General features: G+C 36.5%; 1 protein-coding gene across 2 annotated transcripts in view; it reads right to left on the bottom strand.

Annotated features, from left to right (window-relative positions):
• The window catches only part of LOC117780168 (centaurin-gamma-1A), a 72,824-nt gene that overhangs the window by 1,743 nt on the left and 47,556 nt on the right, over window positions 1–23,525 (bottom strand). Inside the window, exons 1-5 of one of the 2 annotated variants that reach the window (XM_034616594.1) lie at window positions 20,617–21,368; window positions 7,493–7,725; window positions 2,556–2,697; window positions 1,757–1,891; window positions 371–1,687 (exon numbers count right to left, since the gene is read on the bottom strand). In XM_034616594.1, coding sequence (XP_034472485.1) covers window positions 371–1,687; window positions 1,757–1,891; window positions 2,556–2,697; window positions 7,493–7,725; window positions 20,617–20,785 — 1,996 coding nt within the window. In that variant the 5' untranslated portion in view covers window positions 20,786–21,368. Of the gene's footprint in view, window positions 1–370; window positions 1,688–1,756; window positions 1,892–2,555; window positions 2,698–7,492; window positions 7,726–20,616; window positions 21,369–23,525 lie in introns of those variants that run through there. The other variant, XM_034616593.1, reaches the window with a different exon arrangement.

The following is a 23,525-nucleotide window of genomic DNA, read 5'->3' as shown; positions in this document are numbered from 1 at the left end:
AAAAAAGAGATTAACGCCTTTTCAAAGCCAATAACTATTAATCATTTATAAAATTACAAATTGTATTATTAGTTTTGCAACTTTTTAACATTGAAATGAGAATAATATTTTTTTTTTTTTCAAATTCATGAAGTTAAAAAATTTATTTTACAAATGTGCATCAAATAAACGAATTTAAAGATATCAATCAGTGAAATTGATTTAGAGACACAACTGAGACTGTATAATTTCAGCAAATACTGCTCAAATTAAAAAAGGTATACCAAATATTGAAATTAAACAAAAAACTTTGTATTTTATTTCCATCAGCAAAAGTATGTTTGACCAGATATTAAATTAAATTTGGTTTTCTAGAGTAACTTATACTTACTGGGTGCTGCACAGTCCACGCAGTGTCCATTGCCGGGCACACGTTGTCGTATGGCCACCATGGCGGCCAGCTCAGTGCTGGTTGCCGGTTTCGTCTTGCTGCTTTCGATGCTCTGTAGACTTTTGAAGATCTCCTGCTCGACGGCTGCGACCCACTCATCACGCTCCTCGGAATTGGCAGCCTCAAAGTGCCATTGCTTGGAATCTAGAGAGACAATATAGAATTCATAGCCATCGTTGTCATCCGCCTCGTTCGCCTTGACGCTGCTGCTCTTCATGCGCCGATGTCGTTTCTTAACATTGGGCGTTTGTGCCTCCAGTTTACCGGATGCCGGCATCTCACCGGCTATAAAGGTCTGTGAATTCGAATTTGACATGGCAATGCCCTCGTCACCACTCGTCTGCTGAGAACTATTCGATTTCAATGGCTCTGCGCCGGCAACAGCAGTTGCGCCCAGTAGCGAAAGCTTCTCGTTCAGCTTACGCTGATTATCCTTGGCCAGGGTGAGGCAGCCAAATCCCTCATTGAGTGTGCCTTGTGCCCGCTGGCCATTGGCCAACAAGGAGCATGTCAATGCGCTGTTTGTTATGATGGATTTGGATCCGCGCGGCTTTTGGCCAGGAACCTTGACCGTCACATACTGCAGTGGAATCTCTTTGCCGTGCACATCGTCCATATAATCGTGCAGCGAGGGATGATAGGTGAGTCTGCCATCATCACAGAGTGTAACATATTTCTTCTTCCACTCCTTGTTGAGTGACTTGCTGGAGCGCTTATACAAGTAGCCCTGTTTTATAGGGATGGATCGTCCACTGCCCAGTTCACTGCTCTTTGGCTCCTTGTCACTCTTCTTGGACGAGGAGGGTATAAATAGATTTGAGCGCCGTCGACTTTTACGACTTGTCGTGGGCGTTGAAGTGGGCGTGGGAAGATCCTTACCAGGTGGCGGCGCCAAATCCCGAGGATCACGCAATTGCACTTGGGAGCAATCACCTTGCAACGACAACTGTTGCTGTTGCTGATGTTGATGTTGCTGCTGTTGTTGATGCGGTGTTGCTACTGCAGCTGGATTGTATTTGGTAACATTGTTGTTCTCGTTGGTGGAGGACGCCTGCAGCGACCAGAGCTTCTGCTCCGCCTGCGCGAAGTCCGCACTCATCCGCAACGGCAACTGTTGCTGCGCCCGCTGACCATTTGTTGGCGCCTGGTACGAGGAGGCGGGAGGCAGACCCAGACGGGTGCCCTGAGGTGTCGTCGGCCGCGGAGGCTGCATCGCTGGCGGCAACGGAAGACGCTGCGAGAGTATCTTCTGGCAGGCTGAAACGAGAAAGAAAATTTCAATCAATTATTTCAGTCATATTCATATGGTCATATGGTTCAACTTACCATCCTGAAAGACGCGCTCTACATTCAATCCGTAGGTGGCACAGGTCTCGTAGTAGGAGCAACGCTTCAAATCGCTTGCCAATTTCCTGGCACGTGTGTCATCGATAACACGTGGATTGCGCTCGCTGATAGCATCTAAGTGGGGAAAGAAACGGGGAAACGAAATTATATACATAAACAAACCGTAGGATAAACTATTTTCAAGTATTTTCATTGAGAAAATTAGGATAATTCATTTATTGCAGTCGATTATTAATGAAAGCGAAAGCAAAATCACATATTGAATCCGAATACAAAACTCGATAAATTCAACTAATTGTTTGAACAAAATAAAATATTCACTTATTTGTTTATTACATTTTTAAAAATAGTTAACACCAATGAATTTTACAATTAATTATGAACTTATTCAAAGAACAATAGGCTAATGTAAAATGCTAATGTAGGCTAATGTAGGAAATTAAATAAAATAAAATAAGAAAAAAATAAGTTGCTTTATCAACTATTAAGAACTAGAGATTGTCCTATATAGCCAAATAATAATAATAAGAATAATATTTGTAGGTTTAGTTACAGTTACGGTAAGTACCCGAAAACATTTGGTGTTAAAATGTGAATTTACTGTGAAACGGGTGCAATAATTTAAATAAATCATATGTATATAGTAAATGCCGTACAACTTATGAAAATTGCATTATAATTGTTATGAATATAAAGTGAAACGTTTTAAATTAAAAAAAATTGTATACTAGCAATTAATATTATATTTTATATAAATATTATTTTTTTTTAAACTTACCCTGTGTGCCGACTAATATCATGGGAATGTCCTGTCCATTGCGAAAATGCGCCATTTTGGTATAATAATTGAAGACGGTGTTGAAGCTGCCTTCGTTCTCCAGGCTGAATACAAAGATTACCGCATCCACCCAACCAGCGAACTGAAAGGAAGAAAAATTAAATGAGTTAAATAAGCCAAGGGACAAACAAAAAAAAAAAAAGAAATCAAACCAAAACAAAAGCGCCTTTAAAAATGCACACAAAAATATGGGAAAAAGGATTATAAAAATATAACACAAAACTTTTGGCCGCGAGTCCTTGACTTTGTGAGCTGGTCCAAGGAGAGGCGACGTGAGGAGGTAACAAAGTACGGTGTCTGGCGGGCAGGAGTAAAGACGGATACGCGCTTAACAATGGACATAACAAGGTAAAGGCTAAAGACAGGCGACACGAGGATGCGGGGGGCAAAGGGGCAACGTCTCAACACACACACACTCGCACTCGCACACTTGAGAAAGTCGCTAATGAAGCACTTGAATCCTTTGGCAGGAGAATCGTTGCCGTGTGCTCAACTTTTAATGATTTTTGTATAACTCAGCAACACACACACTCACACACATAGGCAATTGCAGGATAATGAACTTTTAGATGGCATGTAAACAGCGTCTTTTGTGTGTGTTTACTGCGCAGGATTCAGATGTCCTCGCAATAGACTATCGATTGAATTTATTTCGATTTGAAAGCTGTTTAAAATATGCATTAACATCCATTCAACTCACACGAATATTTTAAGAAATTTAATCAATTATTTATTTAGTTTTGTTTTGAAACCCTTGAGCATGTCCTGCGACAGATTCTCCGATGCGAAAGACAAAATGAACACAGCCTGCCTGCTTTGCCAGTCGACAAACAACTGGCGCTTTTTCCTCGTTATCCTGCCGTTGTCCTGCGTCGCTGCTCTGCTCCCACTCTGATACAGTGGGTGGTTTGCTTGGCGGTACGTGAGTAAGTGGGTGGGTTTGCTGCTGCCGGGTGGTTGTTGTAGTCAGTCGCCGCTTTTTATGATTTGTTGTGAAATTGTATGCAGAGGAAACAGGAAAGTAATGGCAAAAAAGTTGCAGCAAATGCAGCGCCAAATGGCGGCGACACGGAAAGCACACACACACACACACACACTGAGAGAGAGAAAGACAGGAAGACACACACACATTGAAAGAGACACATGCTTGACAACAATACAATTCAATTGCGGGGAGAGTTAGTACAATGCCGTTCAGACAAATAGAAACAACAATGAAGAATTTCAAACTGGGTTAAGAACTGTTCAAAGTACATCCTATATATCTAAAAGCTTTTCAATCATATTGTAAATTTGTATTTAGTTTTCTCGGAACTATACCATTGTACCCCAAAAATGTGAAGATCTCAAAAATGCAGAAAATAAAAATATAACAATCTTTGATAAAAAATGTTTTTTGAAGCTTTCTAAAGTCTTTATAAAGATAAAGTGAAAGAAATAATGAGTTTTAATAGATTTTACTAATTTAATATATTAAGAGCAGGGTTTGATAATGCTATGATACTCCGTAGTTTTTTTATTCGAATAGCATATGCAATGATATGCTCTCTGCTATGTTGAGTATTGGAGCAGAGCAATACAAATAGGAAAAATTTGGATATTTGGATATTGATATTATGCTATGTGCTCTGCTACTGCTCTTTACAAAGTCAGAGCAAGTAGCAAGAGCAGAGCAATTTTTGTACTCCTCCTGCTGCTATGGAATAGTAAAGGCAAACCCTTATTAAGAGAAAACATATTGGAAAATGTAGTTCAGCTTCTACTTGTTTTTTTATATTTTCGCCTATGGTTTCTAAAGTTATGAGCTTGTGTGTCTGCCTCGACTCCCAAAAAAAAATATAATAATATTGTGGATTCGGCAACAGTAGCTAGTCGCATGCAATATTGTCGTCTCGTATATGGTAATGATATCCTGTCTCAGCCAGAAAGCAAATAAAAACAAAACAAAACAAAACAAAATGCGACTGAGTGGCGACGCATTGCCATTGAGTGATTTCATCCAAAGTTGCCAGTTGTTTTTTCTGTACTACTTGTGTGCCCTTATACCCTGTAAGCCGGAGACAAGATCGCTCCTCACTCCTCATTATAGAGAGATTTCAATTTACTGGATAAAGAGAACCGTCAAATCAAAGTAAAGGATTTTTGTGTCCTTGCAAGTGATAACAGGGTATGCCAAGCTTCATCAACTGTGACTTTAACACTCTTGAGCGGTTTTTGCTTCTTGTCTGAGGGGGTGGATTGCCTAGTATGGGGTTGCTGACAACTGAGGGTTATTTATGCAATGAAATATGGTTTATTATGTTGCAAAAAGATGCCGAATGACAGAAGTTTGCCAAGAAAATGACATAAAATTAGATAAATCGCGAGAGCAACGATTTGCGAGTGACAACTGTAAACAAAAACTGAAAAGAGAGTAAAAGAAATAGGGGATAGGAAAACTACATTCTCCCACTCCCATTCAAAATAAAGGTGTTAGTTAACAGATTATATAATGATTATGTTATTTATATTATATTAGAAGCCTGTTTCAATCGTTTCATATATCATATCGAGTGATTCTCAAACTGTTCACAGAGACTATAAAAATGTTGTGCGAGTGTGATTTAAAACCGTAAAATACTTGAGCCTCAACATAATTGGGTCAATCACATGCTTGACTTGCAAATAATAACAACAATAATTAAAAAAGGAAAAATGATAGAAAAGAATTTAAACAAAATACTCGTTGGTGAAGGATTCTGGCATTAGTCAACTTGTGAGCCATGGGATATACTGTTAGGTATTATGGCATATTATGAGATTTGTGAGGGTCGCGTCGCGTGTCAGCTACATTTTTTTTTATCAATGTTGTGAAGAGCAACCCCTACCCCCCAGCCCGAGCAATACACCCTAAACCATAAAGAGAACCGCAAATAAAAAAAGAAATGTGCAAAAAAGCGAAAGCAGCTTAAAAATTATAATCCACACTTTCACCCTTTAAGCCGGCGGTGCCGCCTGCCCCTGAGGGGGATTCATTCAGTCAAATGAACAGGGTATATAAAAGTTAGTGCAAATATTGTGTCCGGATTGCGAATTCAAAAGACGAATAACAGAACAAAAGCTTCTCCCGATCAATGAGTCAGCAAATTCGTGCCCTCAAAATGTTTCATAGAAATGCAAATAGCTGGAGGAAAACTTTACTTTAATTACATATTGGTTCAGTTCGAAGATTGCGCATGCATTTGACAAATTTGCTAAAGGGGGTTGTTGCACAGGGGCTGAGGGGTTGCTGCAGTTGATATTTAACCCATTGAAAGCAACAAAAATGTATTGGTCACATAACGTCATAACGGTAAACAGACCTTTTGCTAGACGATAAAAAAAAGTTTTGCAACTACAAATTTCTTGGCCTGAGGCCAGTACACCCCCTTCCCACAACTCCACTTGCTCCGTTTGCTGCCTTGCCAAAGGTCGAAGTTCGATTGAATGACTCAGCCTGCAAACCTGAGGCAGACAACGTCCCTCTCCAGTGACCAAAGCTTGGGGCAACGTTGTAGCAAGTTTGAATGTGAAAGCTGCCAGCACAGCAGAATTTGTTCCATAGAAAAAGTAGATAATTGGCAAACTGCGACAAATGGAAAGTTCTGCAGTGGATTGCCAGAGTTTCCAGAGTCATGACACAACTTTTTGCCAAGAGTAGATATCATAGCTTGCAAAGAAAACACTTACGGCATAAATCACTCAACAGTTATAACCAAGGCTGCAAACCTCCAAAGTGTTGTTAAAGGTTCGGTTCTGCGGTTCGAACCATAGAGAAAGACATCGGTTCGGTTCGCGAATTGGTTTATATATCCCCTGAACCCAAGGTTTGGGTTCGAACCTTGGTTCAATTTCATACAAAAACATATTTGTATTGTTATTAATTTTTCTCTACATTTTGAACTAACTAAATTGGTTTTTTTTATTAAGAAATTAAATTTGATAATTTAAATTTATTTTAAGATTAAAATATGACTTATTTTAATCAGAAGTCTTAAATAATTGCGTAATATTAGAAAACCATAAAATGTATGTAATTATTTTTATTTTCGAACCTTTTCTTTTTGAAAGCGGTTCGGTTTAGGTTCGGGTACGCAAAGTAAATACATTGATGGGTTCGGTTCATAATCCGGTTCAAGCTGCTTAAAACCCCGAACCGAACCGGTTCTACGATGTTCAGAACCGGTTCGCAGCCGTGGTTATAACTAAATAAAGATAAAACATTGGCTCCGTTCAGTAGTATACATTCATTAATATCGTTAAATCCTATACCTTAGTTTTACATTTCAGGTTTAAATTTTAAAATTTTTTAATATCTATAATAATTTAATTGTTAATTTAGAATTTTTATTTATAATATTAACCGTAACCAAAAAGCTATGATGGATTTTTTTCCTTAGATAGCCAAACAACTTTACACTCTGGTGTAACATATTTTTTATATGATGGAATTTTATCTATCGTAATCACAAAATTTAGGCATTAGAACAATAAACCAATTTCCATCGATGTGTGCTGTTGAACGCAGTCATTGCCACAACTTATACCCTTATTAATAGCAGTGTAGAAAACTTGTAACCCGACAACCCTCAAACTTTCTTCGACATCCCCAACAGTTGTATTTTTCTGTGGACCCTTCTGATCCCATGCTGACCTCAATTCAAATATTTACAAGATGATAAGGGAAAATTTATTTGTACACACAAGAGAAAAAACGTTTTTCCCACTACAAAGTGCTACTTCTACCTTGCCCAAGGGAAAAGTCCCCGCTCCGCCTTCTCCTACAAACACAGGCTATACATCATTTTACCATTTCATGCATATTTGATGAATTTGGATGGGGGAATTGGGGAACTTACCTGCATTTCTGGAGCACCGCCCTCGTCGCGAATGAGCAGCAAATAGCTTTGACCATCGATAAAGACTTCTTTTTTGAAACGTCCTCCCTCAGGTGACTCCTCTTGCATATAGGAACCGGTAAGATAACGATGCACTAGGGCCGATTTGCCAGAATTTAGAGAGCCAACAATACCGAGTCTTAAATCAGGCACAGAGCGCGATATTGTCCATTCCTGGCTGTTCACAAAGGAATCTGAAATAAGTTAGCAAGAAATCAAATCATCATTAGCAACAGTTTCTCAACTAGTTCGACATGTATGTAATTAGCGAGATTTGAAACTCGTTTCCATGACATCTTCTATATTTGTTTATCTTTGACCTACAATACATGTGGCAAAAGTTTTTCGGGCCTTCTCTCAGGAACCCGTCATTATGTAGATGAGGACCAACTACAAATGTCTCTACACGCATAGAAACATACATATTTCATTAGTGTAGTCCTTGCTCCGCATTTTGATTGACAGCTTTTGAAGCTACTTTTCAGTTTTCGGCAATTGTTGTCGCTTGTCCTCGGGGTATATTATATGTGTGTGTATGTGTATGTATCTTGAGGGTTACCCCTGCAAAGAATGAGCAAAAACTTTTAAATTGTCTGTTGCTTGAACACTTTTCTGATTTTAATTAGCTCAGCTCATTGTTGGGCCAGTCACTCAATCAAAACTAAGATCTACAGTCAGCTGTCTGCTGTCTTTGCTTTGATTACAAAGTCTTCAAGATCAGATTAAATTAGCGGCAACAGTTGCCAGTAAATTGAACTGAAACCTTAAGAACAGCTTTCAGTGCTGTCGCTACATGTGTATTGGTGAGCTTTTTGAAAGCTACAGGCCAACGTCGTAGAGCAGAAAATATTGCAGATACACTGCATATACTTTGTTTTAAACTGTGCTTCTGCGTCTCTGTGGCGCCATTTACCGAAACACAACTGAAAAAGCACTAGGAGCACAGGCGTGCCCAAGTCAGCTGTAAGGATTAAACACTTTTAGCTGACGAGAGGCGCTTCTGCGTGAAACCTCCTCTTTTTTCTTTCCTTTTGTCTAATTTGCTAAAATTGATTGTGCATTTCATGCCCAAATGTGTAACTAAGTGTTAAACCCAAAATAAAAACACTATAAAAATGTCACTCCGAATACTCGTAGTCGTAAATCTGGAGTGCAAAAGCCCAAGCCCAAACCCAAGTCATTAGAATACGAGTGCCACGATCAATTTCAGTCAAGGGCTCTACAATCCCCTCCCCCCTTTTCCCACCCATGGCGTTTGAGCAGTTTGTTGTTAGGTCGAAAGGAGTGACAATAGAAAGGAAGACTGATCCTTTGGCTGACCAGTTGTGCGTCGTGTGATGATTTACTAGGCAGCAAGGACACGTGAAAATTGCTCTATTATGAGTTGTTAAGAGCTGTCTGAGTAAACAGTGAAAGGGACATGAACGTGGACATGGATATGGACAACGTCTCAAGGGTGATACAGAGAACTTGTTCCAGCTTGTTAATGGACTTCAGGAGACAAGAGAGCGGGATGAGTCGAGTCGAGTTTTGTCTCCTTTTATGGATAGCAAAGATTCGGTAACAAGTCCAACTGGTTTCAAGCTCTTAGGTTGCCTTGACCATAGCGCAAAATTACAAATTAAAACGAAATAAATATGCCTTTTGTTATATAATGCAACCCAAAATTCAAAATTATACAAAAAAAAGGAAAAGAATTATACTTTGTGAAACTGATATGTCAGAGAAGAAAAAAATTAGCGCGGTTTTGCAATTTGCATGGCCCTAAAATGAAGTGAAATTAAATCAAATATGGCCGTCAACTGGTTTCGAGATCATCTTCGTAGAACCAAACCCTAACAAATTCTTAAGCAATGTCGGTCATCTAATTAATGACTACCTCGTCAGCCTAGAGGTGCTTAAAGTTACAAAAAAAATGAAAAAGACGAAGCCTTCAGTTACAAATGTGTCTTTAAGTTTGACTAATGATGTCAAATGTCTGGGGAGAACAGATCGGCTTATGTGTAAAGTTCAAACCGCCAGCCGGAGGTGTAAAGATAAGTAACCCCAACCCTCTTTACATTTACCTTTACCCAGTCTCTTAATCACCCTCTCTCCATTTATCTATGTTTGTAACGATCGTAACTCAAACTCATGTCAAATGTCGCCATCGTTGTCACAATTCCCAAACTAATTACATATGCAAACGAGCCTCGATTCAAGAAATAAGATTTTCCCAAAACTGAGAAACTTCTCGCTTTCTTTGCTTGGCTTTTACTAGGGAGAGGGTAATGTCTACAACAAAAGGGTTGTTGGCCCAGTTTGTTTGTTTGTTTACTATTTACCATATATCCCATTTACGATTATATTTTTCAGCCTACCCAATTCCGGAATTTGCCTCTTGATGTGGGTTAAGCATTTTAATAAGCGCACAATACGAACATTTGTATCTTTTCTTCTTATTTTCCAACATCATTTTTAGCAGTTATCATTGACCTTATGACCTGATAGGCACACATGCGTATTTATCAAGTAGCTGGCTTAGTTTTATTGTTGGCAGCTGAAGTGAACTCTATTTTATCACCATTTGAAGCGTGCCATAAAGGATCAGATACAACTACGTATTTACTTATTAGAAAAGGACTTGGAAATGTCATAAATTTTATTACCATTTAGTGGTTTTACAGTAGCCCAAAACATAAACATTTTGTATCTTTCCAGCAACGTTTTTACGATCGTCCACAACAAATACAGCTTGTATGTGGTTTAAGACGTAAACCACACTCTGTTAACTCGATATTACTCGACCAAAGTCAAGGAAATTTTATATGTCAACTCCGTAGGTATATTTCGAGTATTGTATGCTATATTAAAATTATCAAGTAAATGTAAAAAAGAACATCTACAGTATTTAGCGACATTTACCTTGTCGAGTATTTTAAATGCAGCCTTCAGTTTGTCTCCCTCTCATTAGTACACCGAATACGAATGCATTTACGCTAATTAGAGAGAACCCATAGAATGCTGAAATTCTATTGCTATTGCTAATCTCTGGCATCCATAGAAATATACCATGCATGTTTTGATACATTGGCCAAATAATGGGTTTTTAATAAGCAATAACCATAAGCCATAGCAAATTTGACTTTGGTATGAATTTTTACTTATAAATCATATACGAGTATGAAGTATTTGCATGGGCCCACAAAAACCTATGAAAATATTTAGGTAGGCTGTCCGTGTCGACATTTCGGGACAGTGGACAGTCCGAGTAGAACAATAAATCAGACGGGAAGCGATCTCAGAGAAGGCAGCAGCAACCTTAGCATTTCTCTTGGGTTTCTTTCATTTGGTGTTGGCGTTGTTGTGTCCTATGTAGGACGCACATCTGCTCCAAAATCTGATTTACTTTCTTTGTGTTTGCTTAGACAGAGAGAGTGAGAGAGGCATGGAGAGAAAGAGATCATAGAAAAAAGATCAACGAAACTGGTGGCAAAAAGCAAGCAAAAACGGTAGTTGAAAGAAGATTTTTTTTTCCCAAATGTGAAACAAAGGTAAAGAAAATTAGCCAAAGCCCAAAAGGAGCAAAGGGCGATTGCACAAACAAGATTAAGACGGGGCAACCACACACAATGAGAGAGAGAAGAGAGAAAAAAGACAGAAGGTAAATCAAAGCAACTGCTTTGTAGAATCTTACTCAGTTTGCCAACAGATCAAGATCCCATGATGTTCTGTTTACTTCAATAAGTTATTGAGAAATCCAGAAAATTGGTGTTTCAATTTTTTTTATTAAATAACATTAAACAAAAATCGAAATAAAATCAAACTATAATTTATAAGGTTGTAGTAATCAGATAATCTTAAACATGAGATATTTTTGTACTTCTCAGATGCATTTTGCGGAATTAACGATCAACGTATTAAATAGTTCTAAACCAACAATTTTTTCGACACTTTCTTTTAGTTTCTGATACATTAAGCTCGTTTTCGAATTAAAAATTAATTCAATTTTATTTTTGAGTTTTGGATCTATTTTTCCAGGTAATCTACATATTACCAGATACTTAATATTGAATTAAAGGCGCATCTGATCTAGAATAACATTTATTCATGAGATGTAATAACTATAAAAGAGATAAAATAACTTGAATAATGGGAGTAGGATGAGGATGAGAGGGTATGGACTGTTCATCCAACTGTTGTCTATTGGAAAAGTTCTGCACGAATGGCTGCGACACCTTCAAAGTTACGGTCACGCAACCTTCTCAGCATGTTGCTAGTTACAAAAATGTATCTGCCAGATACGTTACATGTCACGTGAAGGAATTCCATATGAATATTAGATATACCAAGAGGAGAACGAAATACTTGCTATGACTTCATCAGCATAAAATATTTTGAATTCTTTTTTATTATTTATGTTTGAAACCAACAAGAACTACTACTGAACTGACATACAAAGTTACGCATCATTAGCAAAATAATATGAAAACGAAACAAACAAACATATGAATGAGTGAATAAGTGAATAGTTTCAACATGTGTTGAATTTTGATAAATTGAATTGAATATGCGACGCTCAGTTGGCAATTGCCTTTAATTCGCTGTCCAAACACAGCTGAAGGTTGTGAATGATTCCACATACCACACAAACATACACATGTGTCTGTGTACACAATTATTTTGTGTTAAGTGGCTCGACATCCTGAGATCAGCCTAGACCACGCCTCTTTGAACTGCCAGGGTCAATTAAAAAGGGTTAGTTCTTAAGATCTTTGCTGAGACGCTCTCATTGGTCAAAAGAAAAAGATTTACGAGCTCAGGTACAAGCTCTATAGAAGATATCTCCAGTTTAATTTATACACAGAGATCCTGAAGGTCTTGTACTCCATTTTCGGCAAACTGGAAATACTAAAAAAATGAATAAAAAACAAAATTAGCTGACTAAATTGCGCAAAAGGCATTTGTTGTTGGTCGTTTATCAGCCAAGAGTCGATTCCATTTTGTGAGTGTATGGCAACTCATTTATCATATAAGAAATATACAGAAAAAGTGAATGGCGAAACACAACAAACGGAAACCAGAAAATAAATTAAAAAGTAAAAAAAAAAAAACTGCTTATCAGCACTTAAGACACCTCCCAGGGGGAGTTTTCTTATCAATGTTCATATAAGCTACGACAACTTTTACTACGACTCCAATAGTACCCCATTCTCCCTCTTTTTGTATCTCTTTTATGCTCTTTTCTTTCATTTTAATTACGTGCAATTAGCAAATTGTTCCAGCACATGAAAAATGACACGCAAATGCGACACAAAAATATCTTCAACTGTCGAACTACTCTAGGAATGTGGAAAAATAAATGACAAAACAAATGGGTGTGCTCGACTAGCAGATACGCTATTCAAAAAAAAAAAAAAAAAAAAAGTATGCATTAATAGTATGGATAGTTCGATTTGACATGTTACATAAATCATGTACTACGTTAGCATACTCGATTTGTACTTTTCTTTATAATACTGGGTAAAGGAATTCAATTTGTTTAAATTAGAAATTTGAGCTTGTACTCAAATGTTAAAAATTCGCCATAATTGAAAGTTGAGGTGCGGTCGGATATTGAATGAGCTTTTATAGAATATATTTAAGCACAGATTGTAACATCAGAAAAAATGTATTATACTCGAAATATCTCTGATTCACTTAATTTAATCTAATCAAATAAGATTGTTAACAAATCTAATCTATGTGGGATTTCTTCACATACGAAGCCAATGACCAGACCTTGCTCAATACCAAGGGAAACGACAATATAAAAACCCAAAAGCGATTAAATGTCAAATTTATGACACAGATCATTTTACAATGATTAAAAAAATAAATATTCTACCCATTTTTGGTAAACATTTTTTTCTCACTTTCTCCCAAGAAAAGTGATGGTAGATAGAGAAGAAAACGTTAGAAAAAAAGGACACCCGGCAATAGAGAGATATTAGGTAAGTCAATCAAACGTTGACAATGGTGGATAGCAAGCAAGTGAGCAGCACGAGAATAGAAGTCAAAGCAGGCGATTCACTTGGTGGTTGATTCTCAGTAGCATCCTCCAGGAGTAGCAACTGCTGAACTCTATTAAATATGACATATTTATGAAGTGCCAGCTGTGTACAAAGGAAAACTGCAATGGGAAATGCACAGCAAAAATGGTAAGAAAAGTGCTGCGATTATTTTTCCTTTATTATTTTTTTGCTGCTATACAGAGTTGTGTATTCTATTTTCTTGGGATTTTTACTACACGCGTCCTATGCAGCTGCAGCTCGTGCCCCTACTTCTTTTCTTGCCTCTAGCCAAATGGCAATCGTATTTATATTTCATATTTTTAATGATGATCATCATCATCATCATTTGATTGCCTGTGGCTAGATTTGATAACAACTTGGCAACCACAATACCATATTTTTGTGACATTAAGCATATTCTCTTAACATTTCTATATTCCATTATTCCAAGTTTAATTTATAAAATTATATTTTTTTTACCACAATTGTTGAAAATTAACAATTTGAATGCTGGTGCATTTCTAAAATACTTTTCTTATATTCTTATGGCTCGCATAAAATGAAATAAATTTGACTCAATTAATCGATTTCTCGGTCAGAGGCTAATTAGGCGGCGTCTTGTAATGGGTCATAGATCTTCTATACAGCACCTGGATTTGTATAGTATGTATTGACCAGCTGACTTTTTTTTTGCTTTCTTGGTTCGGCCAAGCGAATCAAATCTCTAAATTTCTTACTTTTACTTTCCTTTCGGCAGACCGCAGCGGGACTCTGCGAAACTATCGAATCGAAGCATTTGGTCAGTATATTTCGCCTGACCTTTCTATAGAAATCGAAGCGCCTCTCTATGTGTGCAAAATTATGATGGCCATTGTTCTGCACTCGTTCATTACATTCTTATTTATGGGCCCGGCTTGGACAATGCCCATAAACAAGGTCTTGTGGCAGCTTGTTAGTTAGTTGGCCGAAAAGTTGAAAAACCAAAAATGATTGCCAGTTATCCTCCGATTGAATTAAATTAACTGTAGTTTCTTCCCCCCAGCCCCCTCAAAGATGACTGTCTTCAAACTTGTCTGCAAATTGACAGACGTGTTGAAGAGTTGAATTTTGAGTCTGTTTTGTTGCCTCAATCTCAATCTGCCAGTGTCTCTGTCTTTTGCGGTTCAATGACTTAGTGCTCATTACACTTATATCTGTGTGAGTGTGTTTGTGTTGGTGTGTTGTTGTTTTGCACAGCTTACGTAGGCACCTACGAGACAGTAAGTAACTACTATCAGTCATACGCCAATGCATGTCTGCGCCGGGCTATTGAATTACACTGGCCAACAAATCTGTGGATTGAACTTGAGAAGAATGTTGAAACTATGAAAGAGAGCTTAATGACAGTTTAGGAGGACAGTTATATTAGAAACAAGATGTAAGCTGTGCTTAAGAATGATGCTAAAGAACACTAACTCAATTAAGGTTTGCATATTAAATAAAAATATCAAGATTAATCTCTATACATTATAATGCTCAAGATTGTAATTTTTTCAAACAAAAATTCAATATTTTATAATCTCTTTATTATCTCTAATATTAAAGTGTGTATTTTTAATGGTAAACACATTCACAATTATTCAATTACATTTTTTTTTTTAGTAGATACGCTCATTAGCAAGCCCGCAAGATAGTGTAGATTTCATACACACACACACACACACACAATATTACCTACCAAAGAGGAGAGCAACCGAAAATGCGAAACAACAACCGCAATAACCACTTGAACCGGTTATGTTGTAAGATTCATGTAAGTTCCTGAGAAGAAAATCACTTGAGTGTGACTGAACCTTAACACACACCACACACACACACAGAGACACACAATCATACACACCAATTGCATATCGATGCTTAAATTAATGATCAACACTTAGGCTTTATGTTTAAGAACCTTTGATATTATTTTATTGACTATAGTGTTACAGGGCGTTGGAGTGCAACGTCACATTAGAATTACAATGAACAGTTAAGAGCTGAATGGAATAGAACTTCCGCTTTTCCATTTCCCATATATTGAGAAAGACAGAGAGAGAATGGGGGAACTGTGGGCTTTTCGCATTTGTTCAATGCTCAAGGCCCAAAACAAAAGAGCACGATCCGAAGGGCCTAAAAAGCAGCACCAGAACCAAATATGGTCAACAAGTGAGCAGTCTATTCCCTTTATTCACTATTTACTATTCACCATTCAATGTTTTTGATAGTTTTGTGAATGCCGAATAGATACCGATACGAGCTTCAATAGGTAATACAATAAAAAAACTACCGGCTTATTTGGTAGAAAAACTCCGCTAACCACCGCTTACCCAACGTCACCAGGGTCTGCAACTGGAACTGAAACTGGAACGGGATGGGAAGTGGTGAGGGGACTGCAATGGTGGTGGATATTTTTCATGGACATCAAACAAGTGTCTCCACCAAGTTGGTTAAACGGAAGCGGCGCTTGAAACGTGTCGTTTGGTCAACTCATTTGCATATATATATATATTTTTCCCTCCATTTTCTTAACAATTTTTCATTAGAGTAAGGAAAATGCATTTAAATTTCATTTCCATTTGACAGGTTTTTCACGTCTTCCCATTCAAATGATTTAATTGAAAATACGCAAAGTGTTTGAAAACTGTCTAAAGAAATTTGAATATTGAAGATGTACGACTGACTGTCGTGGGACGCGAATGTAGGTTTTTATTTGATTGCTGGGAAAACTTTTAGCTAAGTTTTCGTTCCAAAAATTTTCGTATTTTAGATTTCGTTACAGTTGAAAGCACAGATTTGCATATTCTAAGAGCTATGATGTTCGACTAATTGGTTTAGAATTAGTTATGAATTGTCTAAGAAGCAGGAGGAAGATATATGTCACAACAGTTTACTTGAGATCTACTTCCTGATGTGTGGCTACGCATCAGGTATTTTAATCGGTTGACGGGCGGAAAATTCACACGGCTTTAATTAGAACCAGTTGGGAATTAAAGCAATTCCACGAAATAACTAGAAGCACAAGAATATATTACATCATTTTCTATTTGACTAGAACCACTTAAGAATTGCAAAACTAGATATGTTATTTAATTGAAAACTAACTAAGCTTAATATAATTTGCATGTAAAATTGAAGAGCAGCTGAAAAGCGAACTAATCATATTCCTAAATAGTTTTTCAACTATTTTACTATCATTTATCATCATATTTGATAATACCGTTAGACTTTCCTTAAACCGACCCTTATAATTATGACTTGCAGCTTAGATAAACGCCCTCAATTTTCAGCCTATGATAAAGACGTACAAAATTGTTCAAGTAGTTATTATTATTATAGCTTCTATTTATGAAAGATCACACAAAACTTCATTAATTATAGAAACAAACTCTCTTCAGAGACAGTCGAAAGGGAAGACGATAATTACAGGCTTAGATCAAAAGGTGCATTTAAATTCAGCTTCAAAGGGCGGCGCGTGTATCGAGCTAAATATATAAAATAAAATAAAATAAAAAGATAAAGATATAAACATATAGATAGATGAAACAACAGAAACATATTTAACACCATTTGGTAAATGCTGTCGCAATCGCTCGACATATTTGGAAGTGCGCCCAACTGGAGAACCCATATAGAGAAGCCTCACAGTCGTCTCGTTTGTCTCTTGGCCGTGAAGTCAATGATTAATGATGCCCAATAGAGTTGGATGTGAGTTGAACTCGCAACGATCAATCGATAGTTTGTTCTGTAAGCGTGCCTAATAGATAAACCTGGTCTAGAGGCCTCAACTTGATTCCATCAAATGTAATCTAGTCGCACTTTTGGCATGACTCAAGTCTCGAGCTGTGCCCAAACACAGTGCGACTTAAAAGGCAAGAGCCACACAATGTTTTCTTTGCTTTATTCACTTAGTGGGCGTTTTGTTTAATTAACGTGGGCTGATCATTGATTCAGCTTAGCGACTCTTGATTCTCTTGAATTCTCAAAATTTGTCGAGTTTAATTAAGGGTACATGTGAGTTTAGTTTAAGGAAGTTTTTCTTCGTCTGAGGTCAGTTGTAGGCGATGAGAAATTACGGACAAGTGAAATTTATTAGTTTAAACTAAGATTAAAGCAATTACAATGCAATTACAACTATTAACCATGTCTAAAAGTTCCACAGATTTCACTTTTCTACAAAAATTTACAGATTTCCCATAGTTTAGTTACCTCTTCTACAATTTATACACGCAATCCAAGTGAAACTTGCTCAAGTACATGACCAGAGCTCAGCATTTACTACCATGATCTCACACACGATCATGATACTGATGATGATGAGCAATGCAAGCAAGACATCTAAATGATCCCGTGATCCGCTTCTGCCTCATAGATACGACTAAAGAGATCCGAGGCGTATATTATAATAAGCATAAATAATTGCGTATTATTTTAATTATTTAGTTTTTTTTTCTCAATTTCATTTGGCAACACTCTACAAAATCTTGATCATACTTTATTCTGCTCGTGCAAAATGTGTTAAGCATATTCTTGTTATAGTTCTCGGTTTTCTGGTTTGCCTCTAAATGCTTTAATACGCTGCGCAACAAAGTAAAAAAAAAACCAATACAATTTAAGCTTCTAAAACAGCAACAAAATAAAAGAAATAATTAAATAAACAAATGCAAATAGAAACATAAAACACATTCGTGGGGAGGCAACAAAACAAGAAATAAATAGTTTCTTTTTGCTTTTTTTTTTGAAGTGATGAAGATCGAATACTCTTTTAAATTAATTGAAAGCTTTTTGCAAAATAAATTATATTAAATCTAGAATATTACAACTTGTAACTGATTTAAGTATTGGCTGGGAAAACGAATTTTCAATGAGTTACACATTTCCTGATTTAATTGTACTCCTTTCTGTAAGGGTATACAAATAAAACAATAGCTTTATATAAAGTCTTTCTGGCATCTAGTCATATCGTCATACGTAAATCTAAGATCCATTTCCATCTCAGAACGTCAGCGAACCGACAAGGTCTTTGAAAAGTCAACAAGCAGCAGGAAATTGGATCACTTTTGGTATATCGAGATACCATACGAAATCATTGTTATAAGTTTTTATACAATTTCTGCGATATTTGCCTTTATATACAGCAGCTACCTTATCTAACAGCCCTCGGAATGGCAAGCTTATCAATTCTGTTTTGCTTCACTTGACTTAATATGAATCTATTTTTTTTTAATTAACTATTTGTGGGGCGCGCAAAGTGAATGAACGCAAATAAATAAAAAAAAATACTATTAGTTTAGAGATCATACGAAGAAAAAAGAAAAGTTACTATTTACGCGCTTATCTTATCAAATTGTCTTTGGCAACGTAAATGGCGCAAGAAATGATCAAGCCAACTATAATAATGGAATGAAATTATATGTATGTTTATATTGTTGTATATAGAATGTCAAAAGAGCTTGGCAAATGTGTAAAATTTGCAAATTGCAATTGTGTATAAAGATTAATGAGGTCTGGTCAGGTCACATTTAAAATAGGTGACATAAGATGGAAAAATACAAAGCTAAAGAAATACGAAGCGTATAAAAAAAACAGGTACGTTTGAAAGTCTTAGTCTTTAGTCTTTAGTTTAGTTTCTGCATTTAAAACAAAAACTTAAGCTATATTTACTAACAAAAAATTTAATATACTTAGGAAACTGTTGCCTTACTTGGCAACATTGCAATCTATTTTCCATTTTCACAATCTATGTTTCTATCTGTCATCTGAACAACAAGCCCTTTATAGCATCTATTTATAGTATCTCTCTGATAGTTGTACACGCTTTCTGTAACTCTTTGATGTCATTAGCTGACATTGATTTCCATTGTACTGAGTCAATGTCTCTTTTTCTACCTGCATTTTATATATATTCCAAGGTTTTTCAGTTGTTGCCCGCACTATTTAAGAATCGATAATTGCATGTTAATTGCTACTGGAAGAATCCAAAATGTGAGTCAGTGTTAGGCGTAACAAACCAGTGCAGAATTCATAGACTCTAATTGACTGAGAGAAGGGTATTTTTGGTTCCTTTGTGACATTAACTTTCGCCCTTTCACTTAATTTTCAATATGTCATATAATAAATATGAAACAAAAGCTTTGCAAACACATTTTTTTGTCAAAAAGCTCATTGAAAACTTGGGACATAATGTTGTCATATCTTAGTTGTTTGTTGGCCAAATTTTGACATAACATATCTCGGAACTGAGAAAGTATAAAAGAGACAGAAACTATGTCAAATTGCATTATAATTATCATTGTTATTGTTTTTGCATGCTCTTCTTCTTTTTTTTTTTGTTGCCAAGCTTTGGCACATGACACGCAAAGTGCCATTTTTGATGAAGGTTTTTTTATAATATCCATATACAATATTTTTAGTCACTTTTTTATTATTAATAGAGCCTTGCGCAAGGTCATCCGCAGTTGATTTTAAATTTGGGAGTAATTAAAAATTGATTAAATGTGATTTGGTAAAAAAAAAACCTGAACGTTTAATGAAGCCAACTCGTAGTAAAGTTTGTTCAAGTCCAAATTATAAAATATGCACTAAACGAAAACTATGTTAACTGTCAAGGTAGCAGCTCTTATGAGATGAACCTAATGGCATCGGGGTCTTAAAGTTATGAAATATTATATATGTATTATATATTTAATGAGATTGTTCACACTCTAGTGAAGGTTAATGAAAAGCTTAAGTCTGTAAAAAATAATTTTAGATTCGAATAATTTTAAAGTATACTAAACTGGGTCAAATCATAAAATATTCCCTAGCATCTATCACATTACTTAAGTTAAATAGGTACGCGAACATTGCAAGATTAAGTTATTTTAATATTAAGAAGAATTAAGCTGCCATTAAGAGCAGACAGCTGAGTCAAAGCTAAATATTATAGTATAATCCTTAAAGCTTAATATTCCGCTTAAAGCTTTGCTCTTCAGTTATAATCCATGTAAGCTGAAGTTAAGCTCTGGTCGCATTTACATCGACACTGTACCTCACCTGATTTTCGTTTCTCACGATCCGGCACTACTAAGCTTTTGGCGCGCTTTACTCTCAGCGAGCGTCGTCTTATGGAGCGCAGGAAAGCTTCTGGCATCCTCGAGAAGCGTTGCGGCGTCTCTGGAGCTTTGGTCCTCTCCGGCAGAAAGAAGTTTTTTACAGCTAACATGATGATAATCTAACGGTACGCTTGTTTTTTTTTTCAATTTTGTATTGGTTTTTATCGTGGGTGTCCCGTTAATTGCGCGTGTTGGCAATGAAAAACCGTTTGCAGCTTTTGCTGTTGCTATTTTTACTTTGTTTTGGTTTTGTCTGTTTTGCAAGTAGTTCTAATTTTGTGTAATCCTTTTTGTTGCTGCGCTTCTATTGTACACTTATTTATTTATTTATTTTCTTTGCACTTATTGGCTTCATCTGCCACATTCTTGCAACATGTTTGGTTTTGTTTTGCATTTTAACATTTTGTTGATAACTAATGTTGAGTTTATATTATTTGATTGTTGCTATTGCTTAGTCACTTTGCATTGTTTTTTTGCCACAGCCAATATTTTATATGCACAGAAGTATTTATAGGGCTGACGACATTAGTGCGTTGCTTTGGCAATTTGTTAATTCTGTCAATATATTAATTAAAACAAAAAAAAAACTGTTGACGAATCGAAAACTACGCGAAATGTACGCCAGAGAATAAACCGAATATCGGCGAACAGCCACCCCACTAAATACGTCTGCACTGCGCGCTGGTCGAAACCGAACTGATGGGAAGTTTTAACAGAAAACATATAGAGGCGGTAGCAACAGCTCTTTTAGCGGCAGGCAGCTGTTCATACGCGCCGCGCCGCACTGCATGTTATGTTAACAGTGCAATGTAATGACTGCAAATGTGGTAAGAGTCAACACATCGTGTTTACATTTACAGTTGACTGTCAACTGCGATGTCAGTCAGCGCATGTTAAGCACCTTAACTCTCAGGTAACACAAGAACAAGCAACTGGCGCTGATGTTGACCAGCAGCTGTTGGGCTCAGCACGTGCTGTTAACAGCTGCAATTGACCAGAAGGACAGGTCAAAACCAAGAAAGCTGCCTAGTGAGAATGGCATTCATTGGCTTTCGTTCTTACGCTTTGAGCAATGTAATTTTATATCTAAACTTCCGCTGCTTCCTTTGCGGAAGCAGCACTGACTGGCAACTGCTGGAATTACTGAAAAAGTTTGTTTTATTTTTTTTTTTTTTGGTAATTTTTCTTAGTAGTATAAAACTTGGTCGGATTAATTGCAATGTCCATAATAAATATAAATTTGTAAACAGTTGTTATCAAATGCATACGGAGTGTAGACGACGCCGCATTTACTTGATGATAAGCGCAACAGTCGCAACAGGCGGTTTAACAGAGCACTGTTAAAATTTCCCACCTCACTTGTGACAATTGAGAGCGTCAGTAAGGGAGAGTGATGTGAGTCTGCGCCAGGAAGAGCATACGGAAATCAAAATGCAATAATAAACAGTTGTTGTTGTTATTGTTTTATTACTCTTGTTGCGCATAGAGGTAATAATCAACTGGCTGCTGTGATGATGATAATATGTGGCGGGGACCTAACCCTGTATGTCTGCAACTTTTGTGGTTGTTGTTTTTAGTTGGGGTTTCGGTTAGTGGGCCGCTTGGGAACTGCCTCTACTGCAGTTGTTGAGTTTTATTTTATTTTTATTTTTTGTTATTTGTGCAATGCAAAAATTCACTTCCTATAGAGACGAAGCAAATATGAACGGACACAGCCGCGAGCCGAACATGTGCCATTATATATTTATTCACCATGCACAACAATAATTTGTCGCTTGTTACTGGTATTGCTTGCTAACGAGATTTATGCAATGCTGACATAACTTACGAATGTCTATTGGGAAAAATATATAGCAGAAAATCGCGTCAAATGCTGCATCGATTGAACAGATTTTGACTTTAGGTGGAACTAACGTACGGTTTCAACGGCAATGTAACAAAGCAATACAAATATTGTATAGGCTTAGAGGTAATTTTAAAAATTATTTTGTAGAGTCTTCAGATAATAAGTTTATTTTTAGAGCATGATTTTCTTAATAAATTTTGAGGAAATCTCAATAAAAACAAGGACGGTAATTTGATTTCTTGGAAGACTGTCTCAACTTAGGAACACACTATTTTTAAGTTAATGATGCAGAAATAATCGTTATATCATGTTCTATATTGCATTATTAATTCGATACTCATATCTTGAATACTCTTCATGTGAGCATATAAGGAAATTGAGACTTGAAATGTGCATTCTGCTAAATATGAGCTCTTCCTTTCAAATTTAACTTTAATTAGTGAAAAAATAATAATAAAATCTATATCCATATGTAAATTCATTAAATTGTAAGCTATGTTTTCATTTAATGCCTTGAAAACGAAATCAATCATATATCTGGCTTGTATTAAATGGGACCACAGCTCAAACCACATCTTTGTGTTCATGGGGTTTTGAAACCGTTTCGTGATCTGAAATCCTGCTTTATTGAGACTTTGAGGTTTGCAGCACTGCGTTTTTTGGGATATTTAGATGTATAAGATTGTTTTGGAAAATTTTTTCGTACTAGAGTGTCGATTAACTATAGAACGCATTCGAAATTTAAGTACTCGTATTACTAAGAAAACCCTGTGGGAACTATAACAGTGAGCTAATGAAGAGGTTCGCTGAGTTATTTTAAAAGTTTTTTCAAGACGAGGAGTATATTTCTATAAAGAATTCTTAGTCAAAAAGTGAGTTAACTCTTATCACCAACCTGACTTAAATGCGTAAAGTGACTTTTTTGAGGTTTCATAAGGAATGCAAATCTACAGTCGTTGTTAAATTCAGTTCAGATTGCAAAACGCGATAAGCTCTTAAGTACT

The sequence above is a fragment of the Drosophila innubila genome (assembly GCF_004354385.1).
Source record: "Drosophila innubila isolate TH190305 chromosome 2L unlocalized genomic scaffold, UK_Dinn_1.0 4_B_2L, whole genome shotgun sequence".
NCBI classification, from domain to species: domain Eukaryota; kingdom Metazoa; phylum Arthropoda; class Insecta; order Diptera; family Drosophilidae; genus Drosophila; species Drosophila innubila.
Note: the sequence above shows the minus strand (reverse complement) of the source record. Positions and strands in the feature narration are given on the sequence as shown.